Raw genomic sequence first — 27,545 nt, forward strand, 5'->3', positions numbered from 1 at the left:
TTAACACTTCCGCCACCATTGCCTGATCAGAAAAAAGAAAAACAATATAACAAATGTCAATCTTTTCTTCAGAAACACTCCACCTAAATAGCGTTAAGATTTTCACTGTTCGGAGTAATACATTAAGGAATGTATATCAGCAATATAATCAATGGCAGGTGTAGAATCGCTGAAGAGTTGGACTCAAAATACGCAGGAAATATCACCTAAATTATTTACACAATCTCTATTAGTCTGGCTAAATACGTTACTTTAATTAATAAATCGATTGAATGCAATATTCTGCTTGCAATCAACTAACTTTATGCGTTGAGTTGAATCAGTATGTTAGTCAAGAAAGTAATATGAACAGCGGAGTCTTTATTATGTAATGGACGATCAGGTGCATTAATTGTGGATTGACTTAACGGCCGGTGGTCGTCGTGGCACGTCCTGTTCGTTAGGGGCCCACATGTAAAATACAGACTACCTGTTTTAAACGATGGAAATGCTCACTGCAGAACGACGCATTTAAAATCAATCATCAACATTTCGTATCACTCAGCAATGAACATGTGCAACTTGTGTAAAATGAATTCCATTACATTTACATTCCATTAATTAACATACAATATAAATTACAAATATAAAAGACTGCGATGCAAAGAGCGGCTAGTTTTATTCTTTATTACTTCAAAGACAATCTTTTTCTCACTAAATTATAAATCCTTGAGACATAAGATACCTGTAGGACTATGGTACCCGAAGACAGCACTTTTTACAATTATATATGTCTAAATGTGGGACATATACCTACTGCCTTTGAATCGAGCCACAGTCTTTTAGAATTTGAGTCCAACGTATGAATAAATAGATGGGAGGGAACAAACCAGCCACTGGCAAAATAGTAAATAAACCAGCAGCCTCTCGACTGAGATAGCTCCGCTGTTAGCAATGTACATTTCAATAAAAGAATTAAAGATATAATTAGAAAATGAACAAATCTGAGAGAGGTTTACCTGTAGTACCTATATGTATAATATCAAAGCAATCAGACTTGCCGTTTTCAATAAAAATACAAAAATATTCACCAAATTCAGAGAATCAAAGATATCGTGAAATAAATAAATTCGAGGTTTACCTGTAGTACCAATGTCTAATATCAAAGCAATTGGACTAGCCGTTTTCAACAATAAGTCAAAAATATCACTTTTCACCAAAAATAATCATCAAAATTTGAGACTTAAAGATATCATCACGAAATGAACAAATCTAAGAGAGGTCAGGGTGGCATTCTGCAGCTCGATTCATTTGTGCTGACATTTGTGCTATTCATTTCGTGTTTCACAGTGTGAAATTTTCTCAAGATATTATTAGGCAAATGAAAAAAATATGCGGGTTTGGGTTAGGGTTTCGTGGAAAAGACTAAGCCGATGCATGTCTATTTCTTATTTCTATTCCTTGGTTAAAAAAAGACATTGGGTTGACTTGAGACAGGTTCATCAATTACTCTGAAGAGCATCCCCCAGGTTACATCGAGTAGAAACAGACGTAGTACCATCTTCACATTCCACGTGAAGCTTAGATTCAAAAGTAAGTTCATACAGTTGTTTGTCAAAGGGCGGTCAACAGTGTGACTGAAGCTAGAAGTGGAGCGACTTTTGTTATTGGTGTTGCTGTGAACAACTAGTAGCAAGGTAGTTTATGCACATGAATTTTAAACACGAACTAGGCAATAGGCAAAATGGGTTCCAACGTGACACGTTTCACAGGAGCAGAGAAAACAATTGCATTTGTTGATTTCACGAAGGTTTGGCATACATATAAATATTTTCATTAAAAATAACTGGTGAGGTCGCTGTAAACTCATTATCAAAACAGAAACAACATCTCGCTAGTGACATCTTACCACAAATTATGATAATTTAGATCCATAAGATTCAGCTGCGACATCACAGACTTAACAAGCACAGACAGGCTCCTACCTGGCTTTGTCCTTTATCAAAGGCCAATCGATGTTTAGTTCAATCAATGTGGTGGCTCAATAGACGATCTCCACATTATGTATTACACCAAACATTACGTGCAATGAATATTAATAACTTTATATAAATAGAACATGTCATCTGCCACTGGTATCTCAATACGTCAGACATTGCAAGATAACACGTTATATAAGGCTTAGCTTCACCTTAGAGCACACGATTAGTACATAACACTGCACACAATGTTGTGGTGGGATGTAATGGATTTCCTTTTTCAGCTATGACTGATTATATTATACATGTACTATGTTTATTGGCCCAACAAGTCAAGAAGCATGATGTAATTAAACCAGGCTCATCAACTATGATACATTGTATATATTCATTTCTGAATTAGTGGCTAATAGGTGTATGTAGTATGATTTCATTGACATGGTTAGTTACTCTCTAAGATATCTAGTGTTCATAACTGCCATTCTTATGTCACTGGTGTAATTCATACATAATCTTTACATAAACATATTCAAGGAAAGATGAATTATTAAATAACTGTGAGCAACTCGCTTGTTATATAACAATAAATGTTTATTAATTTATATATTTACTCATTTCAACAGGTTGATTGCAGTTATTACTGAGTAAAAATGATTAACTGTATTAACTGACAAGGTCCTTACAGTTCTATAAATTTACACATTGTTGCTATGTCTCTTTAACAGTAATGTGAAGTATTATATATTTAAGATCTTGTTTCCTCTTTACTTTTTCCTGTCATTTTTGGCATCTTCCTTCCGCTACCATCTTCTAATTCCTTTGCTTTGTAATAATGAGGAGCTACTTCCAGTAACCAACTGTTCTCAATTTCAATAACCTTAAGGGATCAGAAAATAAAATAATGTTTGGCATGATAGGATATGATAGAAAACATGAATATAACGAACAGCCTCTCAGGTTAAATAGCTCCATTGGTAGCAATGCACATTTCAATTAGAGAATTGAAGATGTCATCACAAAATGAACAAGAAGTGGAAAATATCACTTTTTTACCAAATATATTCATCAAAATTAAATATAATATCACGAAATGAACAAATCAAAGAGGACTACCCAAGGTATCAAAGCATCCGACTTGTAGTAAAAGAAGAAGTGAAAGTAAAAAATTGATGCGAAAGCCGATGGACGGCAATGGCAGATAATCACAAAATCGGAGATGAAAAAAACAATTGGTATTTGTCTTTCACTGGATATACCTGTCTCATGTATTCCTTTGTTGTAAACACTAATTCATGATATATCAGCCATCTTGGATGCTCTTCAAATAAACAACTATTAGGATGGACCATTACAGTTTGGTGATGTTTTACTGTCTTGTACTGACCACTTTTACTAAGTCTTGATGTGTGATAGAAGAAGCCAGCTGTGATGGCCTGTAGGGGGTAAACCACAAGTACACAAGATGTTGATAGACATAGAAGATAGCAAACAAATTAGAAGTTTTGAGGTAACATGGTATATTCTAATGAGAAAAAAGACGATACAATGGGCAATGTATTATGTCAACGAAACATGTAACTATCATAACTGAACAAACCAATATAGTTTATATGATGCAAATAGTCCAATGACAAAATAAGGAATACATGTAGTTCATAAACACAACAAGTCATTGTTATTGACATAGTTAGAGTTAGAATTAGGGAAAATGTTATTCATGCCAAAAATAAAGTATTATGCACCAAAAGCATAGTTAGTAATTGAGAATAATTGGTTGGCTTATTGTCAACAGAAATAAGATGAAATATATGGTCAGAAATTAATGGCTTGTGTATAGTGGTATGGTCAAAAAGCAAGATTACAGGCAGTCAACCATCTTTGATCAGATTGTGAAACTACCGGTAATTGTCATGGTCATGTATCCTAACATGAATAATTTGAAGGTAAAAGAAAAATGTAAACAATGAGAGAATAGGACAGAGGTTGACATCATGCAAATAGCCCAATTTATAAGAAAGTCTTACCTTTCTAATTGCTACAGGATCATGAGAATTTGTCGTGGGTTCAATTTCCACTCTTTCCATCAATCCCGCTAATTGTTCTCGAACATCACGTGCTCGTCTCATAGATCGATGTTGAATAAAATTCTCAAAGCACCATTGTGTGGAATGATCTGTTTCCACCCACTACAACAAAATAATAATTATTATAATATAACAATAAACGAGTGATGGCAATAATCAACCCAAGACCACTGGTCAAAAGCAAGAACGTAGTTAATGATAATAGTAACCACACAAGCAAACAATACTGACATTAGAGTTGTTAAAAAAGAGGTTATTTTGCATTATTTTAAAATTAACCTTTTTTTCTAAGTGGAATTAACCATATATTTTTAATTTTATTTAGTTTTCACCTACTAAACCAACCAATCATTTAAGCAATGCATTTCATCCGGAAATTGCACATATCCCAAGTCTGACACAAGAGGGCAGTATTACAATGATGAAACACAAGCACTACCTGATTGTAGACATTCAATAATGTGAGATGGTCTCCACCTGGTCGGAAGAAATTGACTCTGGCATTATCAGCATGAACTATTTTATCCTTTGGTCTGTAGAATATAGCACTATTGACTGATAACATGGCAGTGATTGAGAGGATTTCTTCAGAACAACGGTATCTACAAACAAAATAACAGATTAACATAAACTGACACTATTTCATAATACACATCGAGTGAGTCATTATCCACAAACAATCTGATGTTGATATTCAGCACTTGGAGCTCCTTCCTATTTATACTCCCTTATTGAAGAGTTATATATGTTGAATCTAGCCATCTGATTGGCTGCAGCAAGGTCTTATATATATATATATATGATCTGGAGCTGAATAAACTGGCATTGCCACTCGCTGGGCCTGTTTTGTAAATTGACCTAAATGCAAAGATTCACAACTAGAAACATTGTATTTTTTACTTTCTTTTTCTTGTTTATGTGTTTAATATTGTGCCGTCAGTATTTATATCGCCAGTTTGTTTTAGCTTTGAAATTTGAATAAGAAATCTAGAACGCGCACTACATGGTAGCTAAATTCTGACCCCTCAAAATTTATTAGAACGACAGTTCACACAAATAAAACCAAAAATCCATGTGGAAATCATACAATATAGTGAAAATTGGGTATTATGTTTTTGGAATTATTACACTATTAGGTGTTTTAACCACGCCTTATGAAAGAAGTACCATATAATCCAAGGAAACAAGTTGGGAGGATTGGAAATTTACACATAGCAACGTGATATAAACAGCTATTTTATAGCATATTTCTTGCTTATGCTTGGTTATTATCTCCTGCCAAATATGGTAATTTTCTCCAGAGAGGTCTTATATTCACTAACAAATATCCTCACTTGCTTTTTATAACCTCTAAATAAACAACCGTTGAAGTCTGGTATACCACAAGAATTTTCACAATGCACAAGTGTCAGGAAGTGTGTATATAAGAGTGAATTGTGCAAAATCAAGTGGCATACCTGACTTTGACTTTTTACTGCAAAAACACACACAAAAAACAAAAAATTGTACCCATTCCAATTGACCTCTATTTTGTGCTATTCACGTTTGTGGCTTACTTCTAAACATGAAAAACCATGGTATACGGCATTATTTACCATGTACTAGTTTTAAAACATGCTCTTGACCAACATATTTGGGAAACTGAAATGCTGATATAATATTATAGTATTTTTTGGTTTACTTCTGTGAGATGACTATGGATTGGAAAAGGCTAATATAGATCCCTTTTAATTCAATTTTACTGAACAACTAAGCTTCAATTGTACATTTTCTATTTCCGGTACTGGTAATGTCATATAATATAATGTCATATAAAAACAGCAAATACCATTAGAGAAAACCACCTAATGGGTCATTAATATTTTTCCATTATTGCATGTAACTGTATTGTAGTAGATTTTAGATATCTAACTTGTTATGTTTATTTTTACACCTTTATTACATTTTATAAACCAAAATAGATATGTAATTTATTCTATAAGGTTGTACCTGGTAATAAAGAATTATCTTATCTTATCTTAAGAAATATATCAAAGAAATTTACATTACTGACCAAATATGGATGTTTATGACTGGGCATGCAGCAAAAGGAGGTGGTTCTTGCAAATTGCACAAATTGGGCTGTAATATTGTTAACAAAATACAACTATCACTGCACATATTATATATACATACTTTTCTGAAGCTAGTAACATTTTTGACATCATAGGATCCACTGGAAATTCTGCCATCCGTCTTCCTAGTTTGGTTAACTCTCCTAAATGGTTTAATGCACCCAAAGCATAGAGTTGTTCTAACGCCAATACTAATGTCTCATGTGGTGGGGGATCCATGAAATCAAAGTGAATTAAATCATTTATACCAAGGCTTTTTAGCAATAATACAACATTACCAAGGTTGGTACGTTGAATCTGTAAGGGTAAATATACAAGTGATCAAATGATTAGATTTAAATTTGGTTACAGTGGTTCAAAGAAACACATAAATTTTATATTATACATAATAACCTTACTCCAACTGGGGTATTCTTTTCTTAACCTCAGTTAATTTTCCTTTTTAATTTCCTTACCTTCCAATGCCCCTTACCCTCAGCAAATAATGCTCCAAACATTAGAAAACAAATTCCCCTTACCTCAGGTACTGTAGACTCTTCTAATTCATTCTTATATGCCCATGCAGTATAAAGACGAAAACATTTACCAGCAGCCACTCGACCTGCTCTACCAGCTCTCTGATTGGCAGATGCCTAGAAATGTATTATGCAAACATGGATTACAATAATTTGCTTGCAACACTGTTACAATATTTGTATTGATAGCTAGTGCGATATACAGATTTTGAAAAATTGGTGAATAAAAACACTTTATCAAATATTTCCGCACTTTAGCTACTAATATAAGGTTAATGCCTACAGAAATATTGCATAATAATACTATAACATACAACAGCCAAATACTGTAAAATGACTAATTTTCACTGGGTTTAAATTTCGCTGATTTATCATTTCAGGCATATTCAGTGGGTTTTAAATTTAAAGTTTTATCATTTAGATAATGTGTTCTATACTAAAATTCACATATTCATTGGGTTTTAATTTAGCGCATTTTCCAGTCAGTGAAATAAGCAAAATTAAAACCCAGTGAATAATTAATCCTTTTACAGTAGCAAAGATTTTCCTCAAATGAGGATGAAAAAAGAGAGAAACCACTCAAAGAAAGAAAATAATTCTGCAACGAATGATCAACAAAAAATGTTCATTGAATGACTGGTTGTTAAAATAACAGTAAAGCTGAGAATTGGAGAGTAATAAAAACCCTTGCAAACTACCCAGTGAGTATAACCAGATAATTTGTATACAGGCATTTACCAGTTCTTGCAATTGTCAAATAGCACAATCTGAATTGAATCTGTATCTGAATTGAATCACTAGTTCTTGTGATATCAATTGAATAAGATGTGTGATGCAAGTTCCAGTCAGAAACCTAAACATTTCTAAATAAGAAATCACTAATCAAAAGGAATTGCAATTCAGAATAGTGATTAAAATACCTTTGATATTGGCGTAACAACCAATGATTCCATGCCAGTCCTGGCATTATAACTTTTCTGTTTACAGAATCCAGGATCAATAACATAAATAATTCCATCAATTGTCAATGAAGTCTCCGCAATGTTGGTTGCTAATATCACTTTGCGTGCTCCAGGTGGAGTTGGTTCAAATATCTTGGCTTGTAAATCAGATGGTAGATTTGCATAAATTGGCAGCACTAGTAACTCACGTATCTTGGAACCAAGTTTTCTTGTCCTTTCCTGCAAAAAAAAGTACCATCTGGATACTACAGATTCTTTCATTTTCACAGGAATATTTTTATATTTAACAAGCCATGCATGGCACAGTCCCCGTTAGTTATCAAATTTAAGATATATAGTTTTGTTTATAGTAATATAGCTGGAATATAACCATGTCAGGAATATGATTTTTTAACATTAAAATGATTGACATCTGATCGTCAAACAAGTACTTGTCCATATTGAAAGATATTGCTCTAGAACAGCATTAATAATCAGCCATTTTGAATACATATACCGTACTTGACCGCGTTAGCGCCCATGCCCGGGCAAGCGTCCACCCCCCACTTTTGCGCAATTTTTATATTTGGGGTCACATTCGGCAAAGCGCCCACCCCTTCAAAATGCAACTAATTTAAAACTTGGTCTTGCGTAACGAATCTTGGTAATCGTTTTTATATGATATAGCGTGGATATCGACCGCTGTGAACATGTTGTGAATGCGTAGAACACGGTAACCGTGCGTAAACTACGCTTTGACAATGACCTGTTAATACAAGTAAAATGCGGTAAATATTTCATGCCATATTCAGTTTATCTCTCAAAAAAGGCTAGTTACTAGTTTTTTGGAAAAACCATGTCGTTTATTCGCTGAAATAAATTCCAACAGATCGTACTTCGACATCGATAATTTACTTCCGCATTGCGTTACCGGAAAGTCTTCGAGAATTCCCGAAGAATTGCGTCAGTGCAACACAGCATTCTGATTGGTAAATAACCAACTTAACCCATTAGGTCAAAGGATGCTGCTGCAGGTCAAATGCAAATGCATCATGGCGGAAAGTGATTTTCATCGAGAGTTTGCGTACGATCCAACACCTTCGTCAGTGGAGATAATATGACAATTTTGACTGTGACTGTGTTCCAACAGACTCAAATGTTTTTAATTTCATGAATTCTGGTGGTTCGTAATTAATATTGTAATAAAATGTGCATAATTTGTTGTGATCATTTTTGTTTCTTCCTTGTGAAAATCAATGACGACTCAACAAATTTCGTAATTTGATTTTCCCTCAAAGACGTAATCTGTCACTTGATGAATCAAATTTTTCATTTGCACTCTTTTTCAAGGGGGGTGCTCGGGTAAGCGCCCACCCCTAAAAAATCGTGATTTTCTGAGTTGAGGCCCCTGGGCGCTAACGCGGTCGAGTACGGTATATATACAACATGATGTACAACTAATATATAAAATTTGAATATAATCAGTCAAAGCATTTTAGAGATATGGCTCTAGAAGCCCAATCATTAAAACAAAATGGCCACCAGTCAGCCATTTTGAATCCAATCTGAAAAATAAAATGACGTGCATCAGGAACTCGTGATGTCTAATGTATGTACCAAGTTTGGACGAAATCCATCCATAAATGCCAGAAATGCTTGATATTTGATGATTTTTTAGTACAAAAATGACCACCATTCGGCCATTTTGAATATGATCATCAAACCAATATACATGTATCTGTTTATCTATGACATGATGTATAATGAATATTTAAAATTTGAATATAATCAGTCAAAACAAGTCGGAGATATGGGTCTAGAAGCCCATTCATTAAAACAAAATGTCCGCCAGACAGCCATTTTGAATCCGATCTGAAAAATGAATGATGTGCATCAGGAACCTGTAATATCTAATATATGTACCAAATTTGAACGAAATCCATCCATAAATGCCAGAAATGCTTGATATTTGATGATTTTTTAGCACAAAAATGGCCACCATTTGGCCATTTTGAATAGGTCGTCAAACCAATATATCTGTCTATCTATGACATGATGTATAATGAATATTTAAAATTTGAACATGATCAGTGAAAGTAAGTCAGAGATATGGCACGAGAACCACATTCATTAAAACAAAATGGCCGCCAGTCGGCCATTTTGAATCTTATTTGAAAGGTCCCATAATGTCTAATGTATATACCAAGTTTGAACAAAATCCATCTGTAAACAGCAGCGAAATGCTTTTTAGCACAAAAATGGCCGCCATTCGGCCATCTTGAATCAGATCGTAAAACAAAATGATGTGCATCAAGGTCCTATAATGTCCAATGTATATTCCAAGTTTGAACAAAATCCATCTGTAAACAGCCGAGAAATGCTTGATTTTGATGATTTTGAGCACAAAAATGGCCGCCATTCGACCATCTTGAATCAGATCGTGGAACAAATTGATGTGCATATGTATAATATCATGTATGATGTATGTGTGAAGTTTGATTGTGATTGGTCCAGGTATTTCTAAGATACAGGTCTGGACGCACGCATGCACGCACGCACGCACGGACACACAGAGGTCAAAACATAAGTCCCTTTTTCGGACTGCGTTCGAACGGGGACTAATAACTTCATATATACAGCAATCCATAAAAATTTGTTTACACATATATGTAAGTATGATTATGAAAAATTATAACAAGTGTTTAACCTTTTCACCACCAGTTCCCACTTTTCATCCAAAATAGACCTGTTTAAATTCTATGCTTCCCTTCAAAAAAAAAACCTAATTTTGTTTTAGTAAAAATTAAAATTCACCAAAACTTTTTGTGTTGGCTCCAAATTTGTGGGTTTATTTCAAGAAATATTGAAGAATATTAGAAAAGAGTGCAGACAAATTTGGGAGAGAAATACTGGTGGTGAAATAGTTAATGGTTGACACATGAGTATCTGAGACATGATCAACCACATCTACCATTGATGTAGGTTTTTCTATTTATGCCATGTTTATTCCTGGTTCTTCTGATCTAAGATATGAATTCCAGTCACCAGAAACAAATAGCACCACACTAGTAAACTTGAGACATCCTTTCATATTCAACACACCAATTTAGGATAAAGCTGCGTGTGTTCCAGGAATTAGGTCTGTTCACTATGCATACCTGTAATATTTCCATACATGTTTCTATTTCTTCCTGTCCAGTTAAAAACACTAATACATCTCCAATAGGCTGTGTTATATGGATTTGTAAAACTGACACAGCACAGGCTTCTAGGTAGTCAGCTTCAGGTGCCTATGAAAAGTTGAAATGAGACATAAAGTAGATGGACAGTTTTCCAAAAGCCTTGTGTTTCAAAAGGACAGTTTTGGACACCCACAATGCACCATTCTCTGTGTTACATTATGTAAGATATATTGATTCAAAATTATATGCAACCTATGAATGGGGTATGACTTGTATGACATTTTATCAACTGATTTCAGAAGACAGATGATTTTCTTTGATTCACCAGTACTAGTTAGTTTTTTCAGTTCAGTCATATTGCTTGGTAATGAAGGTAACATTTTACTGTCTTTAGAATATATTTTTGCTTTCATTTTTTCTGACTAATATGCATGCAATGTTATTTTATAAATATCAAAACAAGGATACCGTATAAAAAAGAAGAATGCATATTTTGGAAATAAGTAAGAATATATAAAACAGAATCTAACAAGTCAGACTATCTAGAGATAATGTGTTACTGCAAAGTAGAAATTATAGTGCAGAAAGAAATGTCAATCACAGAAACAACTATTGGGTGCATAGTCATGTATCATTTAAAGTAACAGCACATCACTCAAAAACAGTTTGTTGAATGCCACATCAATGACAACAACCATCCATCCATCCATCCATGGAAAACAACAAGAGTATTGTTTCTTGTATTCATATTACTGGTACTTGCAGCAATATGTGAGTAATTGGATTATATTACCTTACCGTAAAATCATATTTGAGGCCGCAGCTTTAATAGAAGCTGCACCCCTAACTTGCGACATCGTTTCATGTTGAAATTGACAAGTTTTGATCCCTGGAAAAAGTCTGCAATATAAGCCACACCCCAAACTTGCACAAACCAAATTTAATTTTAAGTTAAGGCATAATTTTTTGAACATTTCAATCTTTCCTGATGCCTAGATTAGAGTCTAATTTAGGGTTTCCGTAGTCATTGACGCTTATTCGAGAGTACAGTGTTTATCGAGCGTTTATATGTGACCGAAATCATTCGTTTGCGGTGAAGCTAAGTTGAATTTTCACAATAATTCAACAAATTTATTTTTTGTACGTTATTGTAATCACTACTAAAGTAATAATCATCAATTGTAACACTTCGAAAACAAGTAAGTTATTCATTTGTGTGAAACGCAGCATGACCGGCTGGATTGCAATACCGTTACCGTGATCATTTGCTACGAATGCATTTGTTTTTGTTTTTACTTCATTTAGAATATACTTTTCGTTATCAAAAAAATATTTTTTGAACATGTGAAAATTTTTTTTTGATTGACTGTAAATTTCCCCAATGTCTAAATTAGAACATGGAAGGTACAGTCACTCTGCCAGAAGTCGAACATGCCAGTAGTCAAACACAAACGACTGTGTCAGACGACTGTCTGTCAGTTGTGACCTATACCAGTGCTAACGAATTAGAGTGACGCCTATTATAGTATACGGTACCGTACCGTAATCTCCAAATGCTTACAAGTCTATTTGTAGATATTATATATTGTGCAGTATGTTATACAGTGTGAAATTTCGTGTACAAGTTTGTCTGTGTGTAAAAATCCGAAAGTGCGCTCAGAATTGCAACAAAGTTGCAATCGAGTGACATGCATCTCATTAGCATATCATTATCCCTTCTGGCCTTTGTTTTCTGAGAAAAATTACCCACTGTTACCGAAGTGAATGCTCTAATTAAAGCCGCACCAAGACTTCACGCATCTGAATTCGCCCATTGAAAAAATGAATTTTAATTAAAGCCACTGCCTCAAATAGGAATTTTACGGTAGTATGTGAGTATGGATTATATACCTTAGTATGTGAGTAATAGGATTACATACCTTAGTGTAATAAATATCAACCGGATACCGACGACCGGGAATTCGAAATATTGGTGCATCATCAAAAAACTTAAAAGAAGAAAAAAAATAGCATAGTTATAAGATTTTTGTATCCTTGTCGTCATCGATGTGTGGTGATCAATTCAAGGTAATCTTGAATAGTCCTGTGTGTATCTGACTCACTGCTCAAGGTAAAGTTTTACAAGATTTCAAAATATACAATCATATTATATTCAACATTTACAAAACTATTCATAGCAGCACTCATCAGTTCACCCTGTATTATATTTGCTCTGTAACTAGCACATGTGTTTATGTACATATCTGCATTGTAGTGTGCATATAGGTTAATGTATTCAGTGAAGAGTGAAAAGCACATCCGCCTATTCAATAAAATACACATGTGTTTATGTACATATCTGCATTGTAGTGTGCATATAGGTTAATGTATTCAGTGAAGAGTGAAAAGCACATTCGCCTATTCAATGAAATACACATGTGTTTATGTACATATCTGCATTGTAGTGTGCATATAGGTTAATGTATTCAGTGAAGAGTGAAAAGCACATTCGCCTATTCAATGAAATACACATGTGTTTCTGTACATATCTGCATTGTAGTGTGCATATAGGTTAATGTATTCAGTGAAGAGTGAAAAGCACATTCGCCCATTCAATGAAATACACATGTGTTTATGTACATATCTGCATTGTAGTGTGCATATAGGTTAATGTATTCAGTGAAGAGTGAAAAGCACATTCGCCCATTCAATGAAATACACATGTGTTTATGTACATATCTGCATTGTAGTGTGCATATAGGTTAATGTATTCAGTGAAGAGTGAAAAGCACATTCGCCCATTCAATGAAATACACATGTGTTTATGTACATATCTGCATTGTAGTGTGCATATAGGTTAATGTATTCAGTGAAGAGTGAAAAGCACATTCGCCCATTCAATGAAATACACATGTGTTTATGTACATATCTGCATTGTAGTGTGCATATAGGTTAATGTATTCAGTGAAGAGTGAAAAGCACATTCGCCTATTCAATGAAATACACATGTGTTTATGTACATATCTGCATTGTAGTGTGCATATAGGTTAATGTATTCAGTGAAGAGTGAAAAGCACATTCGCCCATTCAATGAAATACACATGTGTTTATGTACATATCTGCATTGTAGTGTGCATATAGGTTAATGTATTCAGTGAAGAGTGAAAAGCACATTCGCCCATTCAATGAAATACACATGTTACTGGCTTACCGTAGAAAACTTCTCTGTATCCAGTGTAGCACTTGAGATAAGTAGTTTTAAATCAGGTCTGAATCTTGCGATATCTTTAACCAATCCAAACAACACATCTGTGTGTAATGTACGTTCATGTGCCTCGTCCACAATCAGTGCACTGTAAAAAACCACACCTTTATGACACAGATTCAAATTACCTTTTTAACAGCATACTGTAAATAGCTCTCATTTCATAAATTTATGGGAAAATAATATTTCACTAAGATTTATTAGGCGGGGAAGTTACAATGGCACTCAGGATGGATGATCTGTAAGTTTTGACCTGGACACAACGTGCACTAATTATTGTCAGTGACTCAATACCTTCCAATCACCAACAAAATTAGCAAATTAAAGCTTGGTAATGTGTTTGTACTTGCTGGTCTGTGCAACAGTCAAAGTCGTCACATTTTGTTTATACGAGACTCATATTTTGTGCATGTGTGGCACAACAACCACCATCCTTTAATACATACCTGTAACTTGCCAGATCGGGTTCACTTAAGAATTCCCTTAGTAACATTCCATCTGTCATATATTTCAATATAGTTCTATCAGATGTACAATCCTCAAACCTTATACTATATCCTACTTCATTTCCCAACTTGACGTTCAGTTCTTCAGCGACTCTAGCGGCAACACTCATTGCAGCGACCCTACGTGGTTGCGTACACCCTATTTTCATACCGTCCTTAGTATATCCACCTTCGTATAAATACTGAGGTATTTGAGTCGTTTTACCCGATCCTGTTTCACCTTCAATAATTAATATTTGATGTTCACTAATAGCGTCCAGTAAATCCTGACGAAACGGATAAATTGGTAAACTTTTTCTCACTTCCTGTATGCTTAGTTTCTTCTTTTCTGCCTCAGATACTTCTTGTTCATTATCCTGAAATAAAATATGCAATACATGTATAGCTAAAATTAGTTCTGTCGCTTAACCAGTTTCCTGCACTTTCCTTCAGAAATTAGGATTTTTTTATGTAAAAAAGTCTGGTAGAGAAAGGGTTAACAGCTCTTAACAACAAAAATTACAAAATATAAACAAAAATATTAAATTGATGATATTGTCAAAAAATATTTGTTTATTAACAGGCAAATTTTAAATTTAATGGCACACTGTGTACATTTACCACATACCCACATCGCTATGCATTATGGGTACACTACAATGAATATCATGTGTTGACTGACCTCTGTTTTACCAGACCCAGGCATTTGCAAGGCATTTACAAAATCAATTTCTTCAACTTCATCCAGGACCACCAACTCATATTGTTTTTGTTTATTTTTCCTTTTTGCATCTTTAGCCCCAAACTTCAGAGATCCTTTTTTCACATGTTCTTCTTCCCATCGTTTTTGTTCAGAATTTGGTCCTAATTCTTCTTCCAATGGTTCAACATACCTATCAGATGGTTTCTATAGCAACAAAGGTAAATCACAATAATTATATATTCATCAGTTATTTACTACTGTAAAATGCTTTTATATTAGCTGGAATTAATTTTCACTTAAAACAATTCTTGCATGATTTGTATGGGGTTTATTTTCATCAATTAATGTAAAATAAAGAAGAAAGGGTACATTCACTGGATTTTATTTTCACTGAATCCTCCATACAGCAAAAAGAAATAAACTAGTACAGGATGCATCTGTACACAGCAGACCAATATACAACAGGATTCTAAATGTTAATCTTTGACATGCATACTCTGAATGGTATGAGTCATAATTTCCAGGATCTACATGAGTTATACAGGTGCAATCTCATCACTTCACTGTCCTTCAATGTATATATGCTTACCATGTCATCTTTTGGCATATAGTAACGATGTTCTTTCTCAAACTCCCCAGCCTTTTTGTGTTCTTTGGCAAGTGTTAATACAGTCTTCCTGTACTTCAGCTCTTTTTTTTCTCTTTCTGTTAATCTGGAGTACAAACAGAGTGTGTAGATTTACAATGCATGGTGTGGTTATCCTTGTGTGAACACTGAATGTATATGCACATTAGTTGTGGTATTTCGAATTATACATCTGGCAAATGAAACAATGGAATTTGCTGTTCCGTAAAAAACTGTATCATTACTCATTCTACATCTTATCAGTATTCATTTGAATATTCAAATTTTCCCTTATATGGGATGAACTGCATCATCAACATTGAACACATTACAGGTCATTAACATCACATTCAAACACTTTCATTTGTTCACATTGAATGCACAAGTGTTACAGTGCATGATGGGAGTATAATCACCAACCACGGTTGTTACGAACACCGTACTGCCTTCGTGCAGACTATGCTGTATTCTTGTGATAACCTCATAGTTTCATGACATGTGTTACTTACTCTGATTTAGAAAATAGATATTCATCATCTGCAATATCAGCTTCCAGTTCTTCTAATTTATCAACTTCTCTTTTCTCTAAATATTTCCGCCGTGAACTTTTTCTTAAATCTGGTATTATTTTCTTCCTGTCTTCTGTTTCCATTTTAAGTCGTTTCTGAGCCTCTCTGTAAGCCTGTGGTACAAAAAACACTTGGGTAGGTTATCAGATTAATATAATTATCATACTTTGACACAGCTCTGTGTCTAAAATTATAACTGTATACTGTATTTGTTTTTATAGAAGTGGATCTCTAATATGAATGTGCATAAACCAAACAGGATTGTATACAGGGTTGTTACAATGTGATTTTGTTTGAAGATGTTAAAGTGCATGCACTACTAATAGAACAAATACAGTACTATATGTACAATTTTTTGTGAGCTCTATGAAAGCCATAATTGCATAAGAAAGGGATTTCAAAGGGATAATTGTTACCTTTTTATTGGATTTTTCTGTAATATTCTTTGTTTTCTCTTTATCTTTCTGTTTCATTCTTTCAGCAAACTCGTCCCTTTCTTTTAAATCTCGTAGTCTCTCTTTCTCATCATCTTCCAAATCAGATTCAGAGTCAGCGTAGTGTTTCTCGACTTCCATCTCGTGATCACTTTCACTCTCACTACTAGAGACTTTTTTCTTGCGGATATGTTGTCTCTTCTTCTCAGCTTTCTTGGACTAGAAATAAATATTTAATACTTCTGAACTATATTGAGATGACATTTATTAATTAAGAATCTGGAATTTAAATTATGTAAATATTTATGATATTTCAATAAAAATGTAAGAAGAGTTTAGAAGAAATACCTTTGTCGTCTTAGTTACGGCATAATCATCATCGTCATCAGATAACAACTGGTACTGTTTATTCTTTGTTTGAAATGCTAACGCTTCTCTTTCTTGAATTCTTGCTCTTTTCTCTGTTTGTTGTTTGTGTGGAATCTAAAAGTACAAATAGACAGTGATTTTACTATGGCTGACTTAAGAATATTTCATATATGCTGGGCACAACGCAGAATGATACAAGTCATAAGGCTCACATTTATGCTAATTACATGCAAATAGCTGGAAATTTTTATTTAAATACAACCATACAAATTTACTGATTTCTTGTGCCTAAAATGTACATCCTAAAATTTTATTAGGGTCCAAGTCTGTTTTTCTTAAACTTCTCAAGTACATTGGGAGTTGGTACACCTCACAAAAACTGTTGATTGGTCAACTGGTTTGGCATACATGTTGAATATTAGTTAAACAGGAAGTGGCCAATTTTGACCTTTTTGGGGGTCTAGGTATACTGAAAAATGGCAGAAAAACATCTAAAAATCTTTTTCTTCAGAACCACTGAACATTTTTTGTTAGCATCTATGTCTAATGCTCATTACAGTAAGCACAAACAAGATTTGTACAGGAAGTTAGAAAAATTCTATATTGCATTGTAGTATAGTGAGGGACTTACTTATTGGCACTCTCAACTGATCTAATGTTATGAAAAACAATTTGCTAGATTTTGTTTCAATGTCACTTTTCCCCTGGCAACACTTTGATATGTGACTATTTCATTTTGTCTAGATACTACTGAGTTGTTGTCTGTTTTTATATTGCTAACGTTGATGTGACTATACAAAGGAAATTGTAAATAATTCGTACAAATTTTATTTGCAGTTGCTTCAACCATTCGGGGGAAGTTAATGGGGTTATTGGAACATTGATAAAGACTTTCCCATGGAAGTTCAAGTTTCTCGATTGTGTCCACTGTAAAGTTTGTGAAGGTCTTTGTGATTGGTCACATGGTTTGGCCGCCATCATTTTTTCTAAACAGGAAGTAATTTATCTATTGATGAACATTTATCTGATTATCTTTAAATTTGCCATGTTGCATCTTTATATCAACTCCTTCAGACAGCAAACAAATAATTCAAATCAGTCATGTGATTTCACCGCCATTTAGGGCATTTCTTTCATATGAATGCTTCAACCAATCAACTAGGTATTTGGTGAGTAGCATATATGACCATAACTTGATCGAGGAAAATAAAATAATTTTCTTCAGTCGAATACCTCGGCCTTCATCTTGGGTTTTTGGCGAAAACACCACACTTTGAGTGCTTTAACCGATCAAGTTGATATATTATTATGTAATATGTGTTGCCAAAGCTTCTTTAAGAGAAAAATGTATTGCTTGGTCTTAAAACAGTGCACATCAATTAGCTGTGTATCTGCCTCATTTCTATAGCAGGACTTATGGCGGTGCTTGAGTGGGCAGCCAACTACAAAATGTCCAATCTGTCATGGATCCAGTTCTTGGCAGATACAACTGCTGAGAATCACTGCCAAAAAATGGTTATATTAAATGATAACAAGAACTGCGGTTTCCTACTACCATTTCATACATAGTTATCTCATCCTATGTTTAAGCTAATCTCACAACAAATTTGCTTTCTGGATTAAAATTACAATGGATAATAAAAGATAGATTAACATTGTAAACAACATAAACAATAGTGTCCCATGATTCCTTGGTGCAATCCCCGAGTTTGGCAGGTTCCTGTAAGATTTGAAACATACTAAAATTGAGATGAATTGAAGAAATTACGGTGCTTGTTTTGCAACTTCTTGTTATAGGCCCATGACAATAATAGTACCAATGTTCACCTTATTCCATAATTGGTGAGCGAATGTCACCATGGGTTGATCCATATCAACAGTACCAGTGTCTTGTAATCGACTAATAAACTCATCTCCACTATTCGATTTACCGGCTAAGCTTATAAGATATTCGCCGATATATCGATCACTCATACCCAATATATCGTGTAGCTTGTCGTTAACCCACGTCTCCACTTCCCTGCTCGATGCCATGATTGCCCGATGATGGCAAAAGTCAATACCGGACGTCACAGTTACGTATACATGCACTGAGGTCCGGTGTACTACAAACAGGGTATCAACACGGCGTGTCAACTGTTAGTAGATCCCAGCAGTTGTTTCTTCGATAGTAGACGGATACAGGTTCGAATACTTGTATAATTGTCTTGTAAAACACTAAACTAGGGAATAAGTGACTAGAACCAACTTAGGCAACGGTTATTTTTACAATCACGCTGACTGCACTCTTTCTAACTTTTCACGCAAGACGCCGCCATCTTTGTTATTGTGTACCGATCGGTTATCGGTTGAGGGCGCTAGTTAAACAAACTCGTTGTTTTTGCGTATATTAGTTTGTAGGAATTATATCGCTCATTTCAATGTATTTATGTGTATTAGACTCAATAAAAACATAATTATAATTATTCTAGAGAAAACATAAGTATAATTATACTTGAATAGTAAAATAAAAAACACAATAGGAATAAATAAAGTGAATAAATCAATAGCTATTTACATTAAAATGATGCTACCTAACAACAAACCAATATGAATTTAAAAAGTTACAAGAATTCAATCTGTTAATGCTTTTAAAGACCTGTGTTCATTTACATATCGGGCTCCAAGATTGTGGTATAAGCTGATGTGGACATCAAATCAGTTGACAATCTAACTATTTTAAAAAAAGAAAAATTAAAAATGTTCCCTATTCTGATTGCAGTTTCAATTTTGTGCTTATTATTATTGCAGCATGTGGGCTACTTCTATGTTTTCGGAGATTAAATAACGTGATTGTTTGATACCAATACACACGACATTCCCATACCACGTAGTATATATGACACAACACAACACTTGCAAAATTTATCCAATAAATTATCATTCCATGCTTGTAGTATATAGATGTGATCGCATCGAAGATACTTGTAGTACGATACCGCCCATATTAATAATTCCCCCCCCCTGCAATTTCAAGTTCCATGTTTTATATGAATATTTCTCGATATTTAATGGTTTAGATTACATATTTCAATTACCCGTGCAATAACTCTTTAATGGTTTCAAACTAGTTATATATACATTTTAATAGTACAATTCTAAACATGGTTGTTACTATTTCAAAATAATTCATGCCATGCCATGCCATTTAAAACAAATTTCTAGAAGTTTTTTTTTCTTCTGAAAATTGTTCACGTAGAAAGAAAAAAATCACATAAACTCGTGAAATGTGTGACTTCTATTGTCACCGTGACTGTGGCCTTAAATTATAATTTTCTACAGTTATCACGTTTTGTACTGCGAATGTATTTCTGTGTCCTTTTGAGTCACACAATATTGTTAAAAAACAGTTATATGTAATGTTTTGTTCAGGTAAATTAATCTTGTGCAATTTAATAATATTTTACGTAATATAGAACGTATTGTGAGAGAAACCCGTCGCTGTTGGCGAGCATATTTCCAGCAATCCTAATCTGGACACTGGCGGCGCTCGCACATAAATCACATAAAGCCACAACACATCAGAAATATATATATATATATACCTTTGGGTACACTGGTACTTATCATCAAAACGTAACTTGTGGCTTTGTCTTTACATTGGTGATAATAGCGTGACAATTGCAATAATTAACCGTAAAAGAAACTTGCAATTTAGCATTGTACTTGACTAGATACTAGTGTTGTGCTTCCTCGTCGGGATGATCGAATCTCATTGAGTCTCAAATAGTTATGGACAGACAGATCCGCTTGTAAATTTGTCTTATGCTAGTCAAGTTGTCGATTGTGATTTCGTTCTGGCTTCAGTCAGTCAGTATTAGTTATACTCTCAGATTCAATAGAATAAAATAGGCATTTCTTACCGAATTCTCAATAAAAATAGAGAAACAAAGCAGTAAGTTGCCCGTAGCACGCTTGTCCATCCTGAGAAAGCATGAATGCTTTGTATGTGGTGGCTTGGAAAAATAAAGAAATTTTGGGAAAATAGTCGTTGGTGAAGAGACCTCCGCTAAGCAGCTTACCCCATCACCATATTGAGACTTACATCTAAACTCCAAAGATGACGCCCCTACACTATTTTTTTCTACATTATTAACCATGGAAACAAAGAATTAGCATTTCGAATTATACTTATATCGGTATTACATCAATAGTTATTAATAAACAATCCTAATGCTGTTTTTTTCCAGATCTAGCTCCACAACTATTGAATATGCATAACATCTGCTGATACAGTACTGATTAAACAGAGTTATGACTACAATTTGGTATTCGCTGCATGCGTGTACCTGACAATGTCTGAAATCCAACGATCCCTCTTATATATTCGGTTAAAGTGTTCCTCTAAATATGACCTCCCTGTAAAATGAGCTAATTGTATAATATAGATAATATTAGTAAAAAAATAAGATTTAGGTTTCATTCATTCAGAACAGAATAATTGTGTGCAGTATACGAAATGGCCTTTGGCTTCTCAGAAGACATCTGATACGTACTTAAGGTTATAACATTATTTTTTTTATATACAACCAATTATATTGCAATGTGACGTCAGTTGTCTGTTTTGCTATATACATTGTAAAAGCACAGCACGGATTTATAAGATTGGAGTATATAATGTCTAGACATTACTTTACTGTGGCTCATTTAATTAAAACTACAGACAGTTTCACATTCCAATTGTCAAACTGCACTATCTCGCTGTACCTGTATAGTGTTACATTGTAACATCACATCCGGGCATTACATCATTTACCCATTGTGTTACAGTGTAATTAGCTGAAAGATGCTTAGAATAACTGTGCACAGGTACAGTGGAATATTTTCAGAGGCAGCGGCATGTAATTTTGCATGAGGGGCGAGATCTGAAATCTAGACCCTCTGAAATGCTATTTCCTGCATTTCCTGCAGGATTTTAGCTTGATGGGGGGGGGGGCACCAACATTTTTATGCCCCCGGTGCCGCCGCCACTGATTTTGATTACAGGTTGTGATTACTTACAAAAATGCCAAAATATCTTCAATAATTCAATTAAAATAGCCACGTTCATGTTGGTTAGACTTGCATACAGTCTATTGTTTACTCTTGGTGTTTTTGTTTCAATAAAACAAAAGATGATGGGAGCGTGTTAAATGGCAAAAGCTTGGGTTACCGCGAAAGTCCGCGAAACCCTGCTCTCAATTGGAAAAGAACCATCAAGCAAATATGAAAGAAAGTTTTTTGTTATAAATATCACCTTTTACTACAAAACTGATACTGGTACTACAAAAAAAGAGAAACTCGTGCCTAGAACTTTATGAAGTCATTGTAAATACTCATAGTCATTTAAACAGTTTTGAAGAAGTAAATAAGTGCTGTTACCACTGTCGCTACCATTAAAACATAAACAATTATCACAGTAAATATTTAACAAATTACGGTGTAATGATTCACATACATTGTACATGCACGTCTTTCATATTTAACGTTTTTACTGGGATAGAAAATGTTGAGATATGAGGGAATGTTTCAGTCAAAGGAACCAATAAATATTGCTTGTAAACTATTAAAAAAAACAAAACATTTTTGATCAATTTTTGAGGTCGTTTTATGAAAATGTTTTCATTTCAGAGTGTTGAACATTACTGAAACCCAACCCCTCTTGCTGCAATATATATATATATAGCAATATATTTATAAACGGCTTTGTAGAATTGGTCGAAAATGTCAGTTTTAACCAGCATCGCTGAAAAACGTCAGAGAATTCGCCACCCACACACGACAGTGTTATTATTGTAAAATGTGAATGAGGGGTCAAAGTATGTTTTGTAAATCTACAATCTCTTCCGCACCGTGAATCTTACCCTTATCTTTCTGAGACCACATCATTGTTCCCCGGGCGAGTCACTTGTATAATTTACAAGGTAAAATTCCTCAAAAAACCCACCCCTTGACAAATTTTTACAAAATTAATTAGTCCAAAAAAACAAGTGGCGCCAAGGGAAGTGAGATTATCACAAGATGTAGCAAATCGTTTTCATAACTATTGGACCATTTTATAGCGGCAATAAGAAAGTCTTTGGCCATTTTGCAATGTTCATAGGTACTTTCCTAGTTTGCTAACTCCCCGTGCAAATCATGATCTATTTGTGTAAATCATAACGGTTTTCACTTGCGGATATTAAACAATAAATTATGTAAATTTGACCGCAAAGCCCTAAAACTTTTGTATAACACCGTAAACGTAATTACATTGTTGTAATTGCGTTTTACCTAATTTGTTAGTACAACTCTAAGTAATATGGAAAATAACTCGCTGTACATCAAACTAGGTTATTGGAGGAACTAAATAACGAACGCCTCGTTTCCCTGCCCATTGATAGAAACTCGGTGCAATTTGTTTTTGCTAGCAACCACGCTGTAGTAGAGTTGGCTTAGTCAACTGTGTATTTACGGCAAAACTACCGTGGATTTCACTAGAGTAAGCACATTCTAACGTAACCGCAGCACATTAGCCAAATTATTAAGTGTTATCGTGTGTTTATTACGACACCGTATACCGCGATTACGACTTGTTTGGACAGTGTTTGTAACCCAAGGAAGGTACGTTATTCGTTAATTTGGGTTGTCAAAGTTGCTTCCTCGTTCTATAGTGAGATTTGATCGTTCGTCAAATATTTCACTGCGGCGGGAAGTTTGTAATAACGTGAGTCGTAGCTATAGCTATTTCTCACTTTTATTCTAATTTTACTATGTGATTCAGTTGAAGGCCGGGTGTGTTGACGACGCTAAATTCTAAAGTGTCAATGTGTGTATACCAACTGCTGCTGTACCATACGCTTTCAGCACATAACAATGAACCACATTTCTGAAGCCATTGCAACAGCGACCTGGTGCTCATATTTATGGAATTTGGTATCGATTTCAAGACGTCGTTCGAATAATAATAATTTTGCTATGGAACTCCCTAATTGGGTTATGATTACCGCGGTGTTCTTCCGGTTATAATGGAATACTTCTACTTGTATGCCGTCTCAAAATGTCATGCAAGTGTCCCGATATGACGCCTTATGTATTTAATTAAGTTATTAATGGTATTTGTATTCTTGAATACGTTGGCTGACATACAGAGAAAGGTTACCATGGACACCGTTAAATAAATTCAATTACTAAAAATAATTAGTTCTGTATAAAAAACAACCTAATTTCTACTTTCACTTTGGTCATATAGAATGATCACGTGAATACATGTACACATTGTACTATCATTTCATTTATATGTTAATTAATAGTTGTATTTTGTTATATAGCCGGTGGTATTTATATATTTGAACAACAAAGAATCAATATAATATAAAAAACATCAGTGAAAAGTAAACTGCATGTCAAGTACTGTTTGTATAATAATAAAAAAGGCTTCTGATTAGACTGGCCATGTGAAGCGATGGCAACAATAACACATTTAATATGAAAGTGCAAAAAAGAAGACTCTATTATACTTTAAAAAAAGTGATTAAGTATTTCAGGCGAATGAGGTGATACACCTTAGGGAAATACTCTTTTATTTATTGCGGATATTTTCATTCAACTGACCTTAGATTTGTCATCATAGATCCAGAGAGTATGTGTAATCAATAAATTGTGTATTAAATCTTGGAAAGACGGGAATATTCAAATCAGATATCCCTGCCTTCCGGCAAACTGTAGTTTAATTTGAATCCCATGGTTATACTTTCAGGAGTAAGTGATTTATCTTTTGGGTGAAAATATAAACCATCAAAATTTGTGAAATCAAAAAAAACTTTGTAGCACAGTTCAGGGGACTAGCAGTGATGAAGTAGATTTGTGAGTATTCGGAAGTATCAAGGTGAATGTTTAAAAAAATAAATAATATGGAAGTTATAGAGAGATAAGCATGTTTATTGCAGGTAATCATTATAGGATCCTGGGGGGGGGGGGGATTAAAGTAACATTGAGCTCACTCCAGGCTATCATTATTTCTGTCAGATTCAGTATATACTGTGTTAGTTTACTCATACCAGAATAGTTAATGTCAAAATATTAGGTTAGAATTTGTTGGTGTGTTCAGTTTATCCATTGCTGAAAGAAAGGTAAATAGTTTCTCAAGAAAATAGCCCGTCAGATATAGTCCAAAACATTAACTTGTATTTTGGGTTCTATCTGTCTGTCTTTGTGTCCGTATATGCATGCGAGTCTGTTCGATGTCATATCTCATACATGCCTGAAAATATTGCTTTTGGGTTTCAGTGAAATATTTTTTTTTTTAAGTGTGTATACTATATTTACATGGACATGAACTGCTCAGTAGATTGCAATAAAGCTTGGTAGATAGATGCTTAGACCTGATCAGTTTTGGGTTGAAATTCATGCATAACAATTACCAAATTTACATAATAATTAGCCATGTTTCAGCTGTTCCAATGATATCTCAAGAGTCACTCATCAGATTTTAATGAAACTTAGTACATAGATAATGTGCAGACCTTATTAGTTTTTTGTCGAAATCCTTGCATATTAATTACCTAATTTACGTAATTGTTGGCCAATGTTTAGTTGTTTCATAGGTATCTCAAGCACCACTCATCAGATTTCAATGAAACTGCTGACTGTGGGATAAATGACAGACCGTAAACCACATATTGTATCTACAATCACATTAATTTATTTTGTTTTAATACAGTTTTGTATTTCTGTATTCTGTTTTCAATACTGTAGACCAGATTGCAGAGCAGAGGAGAACTCAAAAAGCAAAGCGTTTTATTTTTAAATGCTTCCTATTTCTACTTAACATGTCTCTCATCATATCATTAGCAAATGGAAGATCATTCTAAGCTTTTTTTCATTTTTCAATTGTCCCTTTTTTCTCTGATACACTTTTCCCAATTATATTTTTATATATGCTTTCATACAAAGGCAAGACATAATGGTTTCAAATGCATGCCATTTTTTTTGTGTTAATAAAATTTCTTTGACATTATTTCTTCTCCATTTCCTCAAATTCAACGAACTATGTCATTGACAATGACTTGTTTTTAATATGAATTAATTATTAAATTACCCCATTTATATCATTACCGTGTCATTGTATATTAAAAAAATGTGATGGAATATTTTCTGTGTAGAAACCTCTTATTGTTTTTTTATAATGTGAAGGATAAAAGTGATTGATTAAGACAAGTTGAAATAAAAAGTGTTTCCACAACACTGCCTATATTAGTCTATGTAATTATTCATGTTAAGGTGACTCAGTATGTAGGGTTTTACTGATTGCTTCATAGACTTACTACAAGTGTCTATTCAGATTGCAAACCATTATCCGCAAAGAATAAAATGAAAACAAATTTAATTCAATGACAACAAAAGAGATGCTTTATTACTACACCTCATCATATGAACATTTTGTTTAAAATATTATTGATCACCATAGCAACTGTTATAAAAATCATGCATACACTGTTGTAAATTACTGCCCAAGACAGATAATTTTCCAGTTGGGCTGGTAAAAATTAAAAATTACATGTTGGGTTTGTCTGGTAAAACATTGTCATGGGCTGCTTCAATAAAAATATTAGAAAATCTAATTTTAATATTACATGTGTCTTTATTTTTCTACATTTTAGGTGTTTTTGATGTTAGACTGTGATTTCTGAATCAGTCAAAATGTCTGCTGGTGCTATAGCAACGCCCCTCATTATCCCATTAAGACCACCTCTACTGGGAACTACAAGTTCACATATTGACACCAACACTTTTATTGAGATAAGATCAGGTGAGTGTATTAAATATTATTTTTATATTAAATATAAAGTTTTGAAAAATATTTTGGCCCTTTCACATTTACCGTATTTTTGACTGAAAACAGTAGTGGACACCAATATAAAACAATTGTCTGAATTAAGAAACCCTTTTGGAAATTGTATCAAATAATTTACTGTCTTGTATGAGTACAAAACACTATTGCTGTATTTTCTCTATTAGTAGCACATGTGTTTACATACGTTACAGAGGTGTGTCTATGACCAAAATGTAAAATGTTGATGATTCAGTATACAACAAATTAGTTTATATGCGCTTCTACTGGAGATGCATTTCTGAGTGAATATGGTACTTAGTGACTGTTAATAATAAGTTTTGTACCTGCTCAGTATTTCGTAATTTTGTTGAATTATCAGACAATTTCGTTTTAGAAGTGTTAAAATCCTTCTTGGGGTAACATTTCAGGGAAGATGCGAGATAAAAAGAAACAAGAGAATGAAATCTAAACTTTAAGTGATCATTTTAAC

At 34.0% G+C, this 27,545-nt stretch overlaps 2 protein-coding genes across 2 annotated transcripts in view; one reads left to right on the forward strand and one right to left on the reverse strand.

Moving 5' to 3' along the window:
* Nucleotides 1–2,532: 2,532 nt before the first annotated feature.
* On the reverse strand, nt 2,533–19,556 carry LOC100375367 (pre-mRNA-splicing factor ATP-dependent RNA helicase DHX16-like). The gene is made up of 17 exons (XM_002734145.4): nt 19,051–19,556; nt 17,203–17,337; nt 16,837–17,073; nt 16,361–16,533; nt 15,816–15,939; nt 15,206–15,430; nt 14,485–14,900; nt 13,985–14,126; nt 12,714–12,782; nt 10,771–10,902; nt 7,592–7,852; nt 6,675–6,788; nt 6,218–6,453; nt 4,482–4,644; nt 3,983–4,144; nt 3,215–3,391; nt 2,533–2,835 (listed from the first exon to the last, which is right to left on the reverse strand). Exons 1-17 carry the CDS (start codon nt 19,255–19,257, stop codon nt 2,704–2,706), a joined length of 3,105 nt encoding a protein of 1,034 aa, XP_002734191.1. The 5' UTR covers nt 19,258–19,556; the 3' UTR covers nt 2,533–2,703.
* A 4,099-nt stretch (nt 19,557–23,655) lies between these two features.
* The window catches only part of LOC100375521 (double zinc ribbon and ankyrin repeat-containing protein 1-like), a 28,579-nt gene continuing 24,689 nt past the window's right edge, over nt 23,656–27,545 (forward strand). The window contains exons 1-2 of the mRNA XM_002734146.4: nt 23,656–23,844; nt 26,883–27,031. Of these exons, the coding sequence (XP_002734192.2) occupies nt 26,923–27,031 (109 nt within the window). The 5' untranslated portion in view covers nt 23,656–23,844; nt 26,883–26,922. The remainder of the gene's footprint in view (nt 23,845–26,882; nt 27,032–27,545) is intronic.

Source organism: Saccoglossus kowalevskii, chromosome 2 (assembly GCF_978046115.1).
Source record: "Saccoglossus kowalevskii chromosome 2, keSacKowa6.1, whole genome shotgun sequence".
Taxonomy (NCBI): domain Eukaryota; kingdom Metazoa; phylum Hemichordata; class Enteropneusta; family Harrimaniidae; genus Saccoglossus; species Saccoglossus kowalevskii.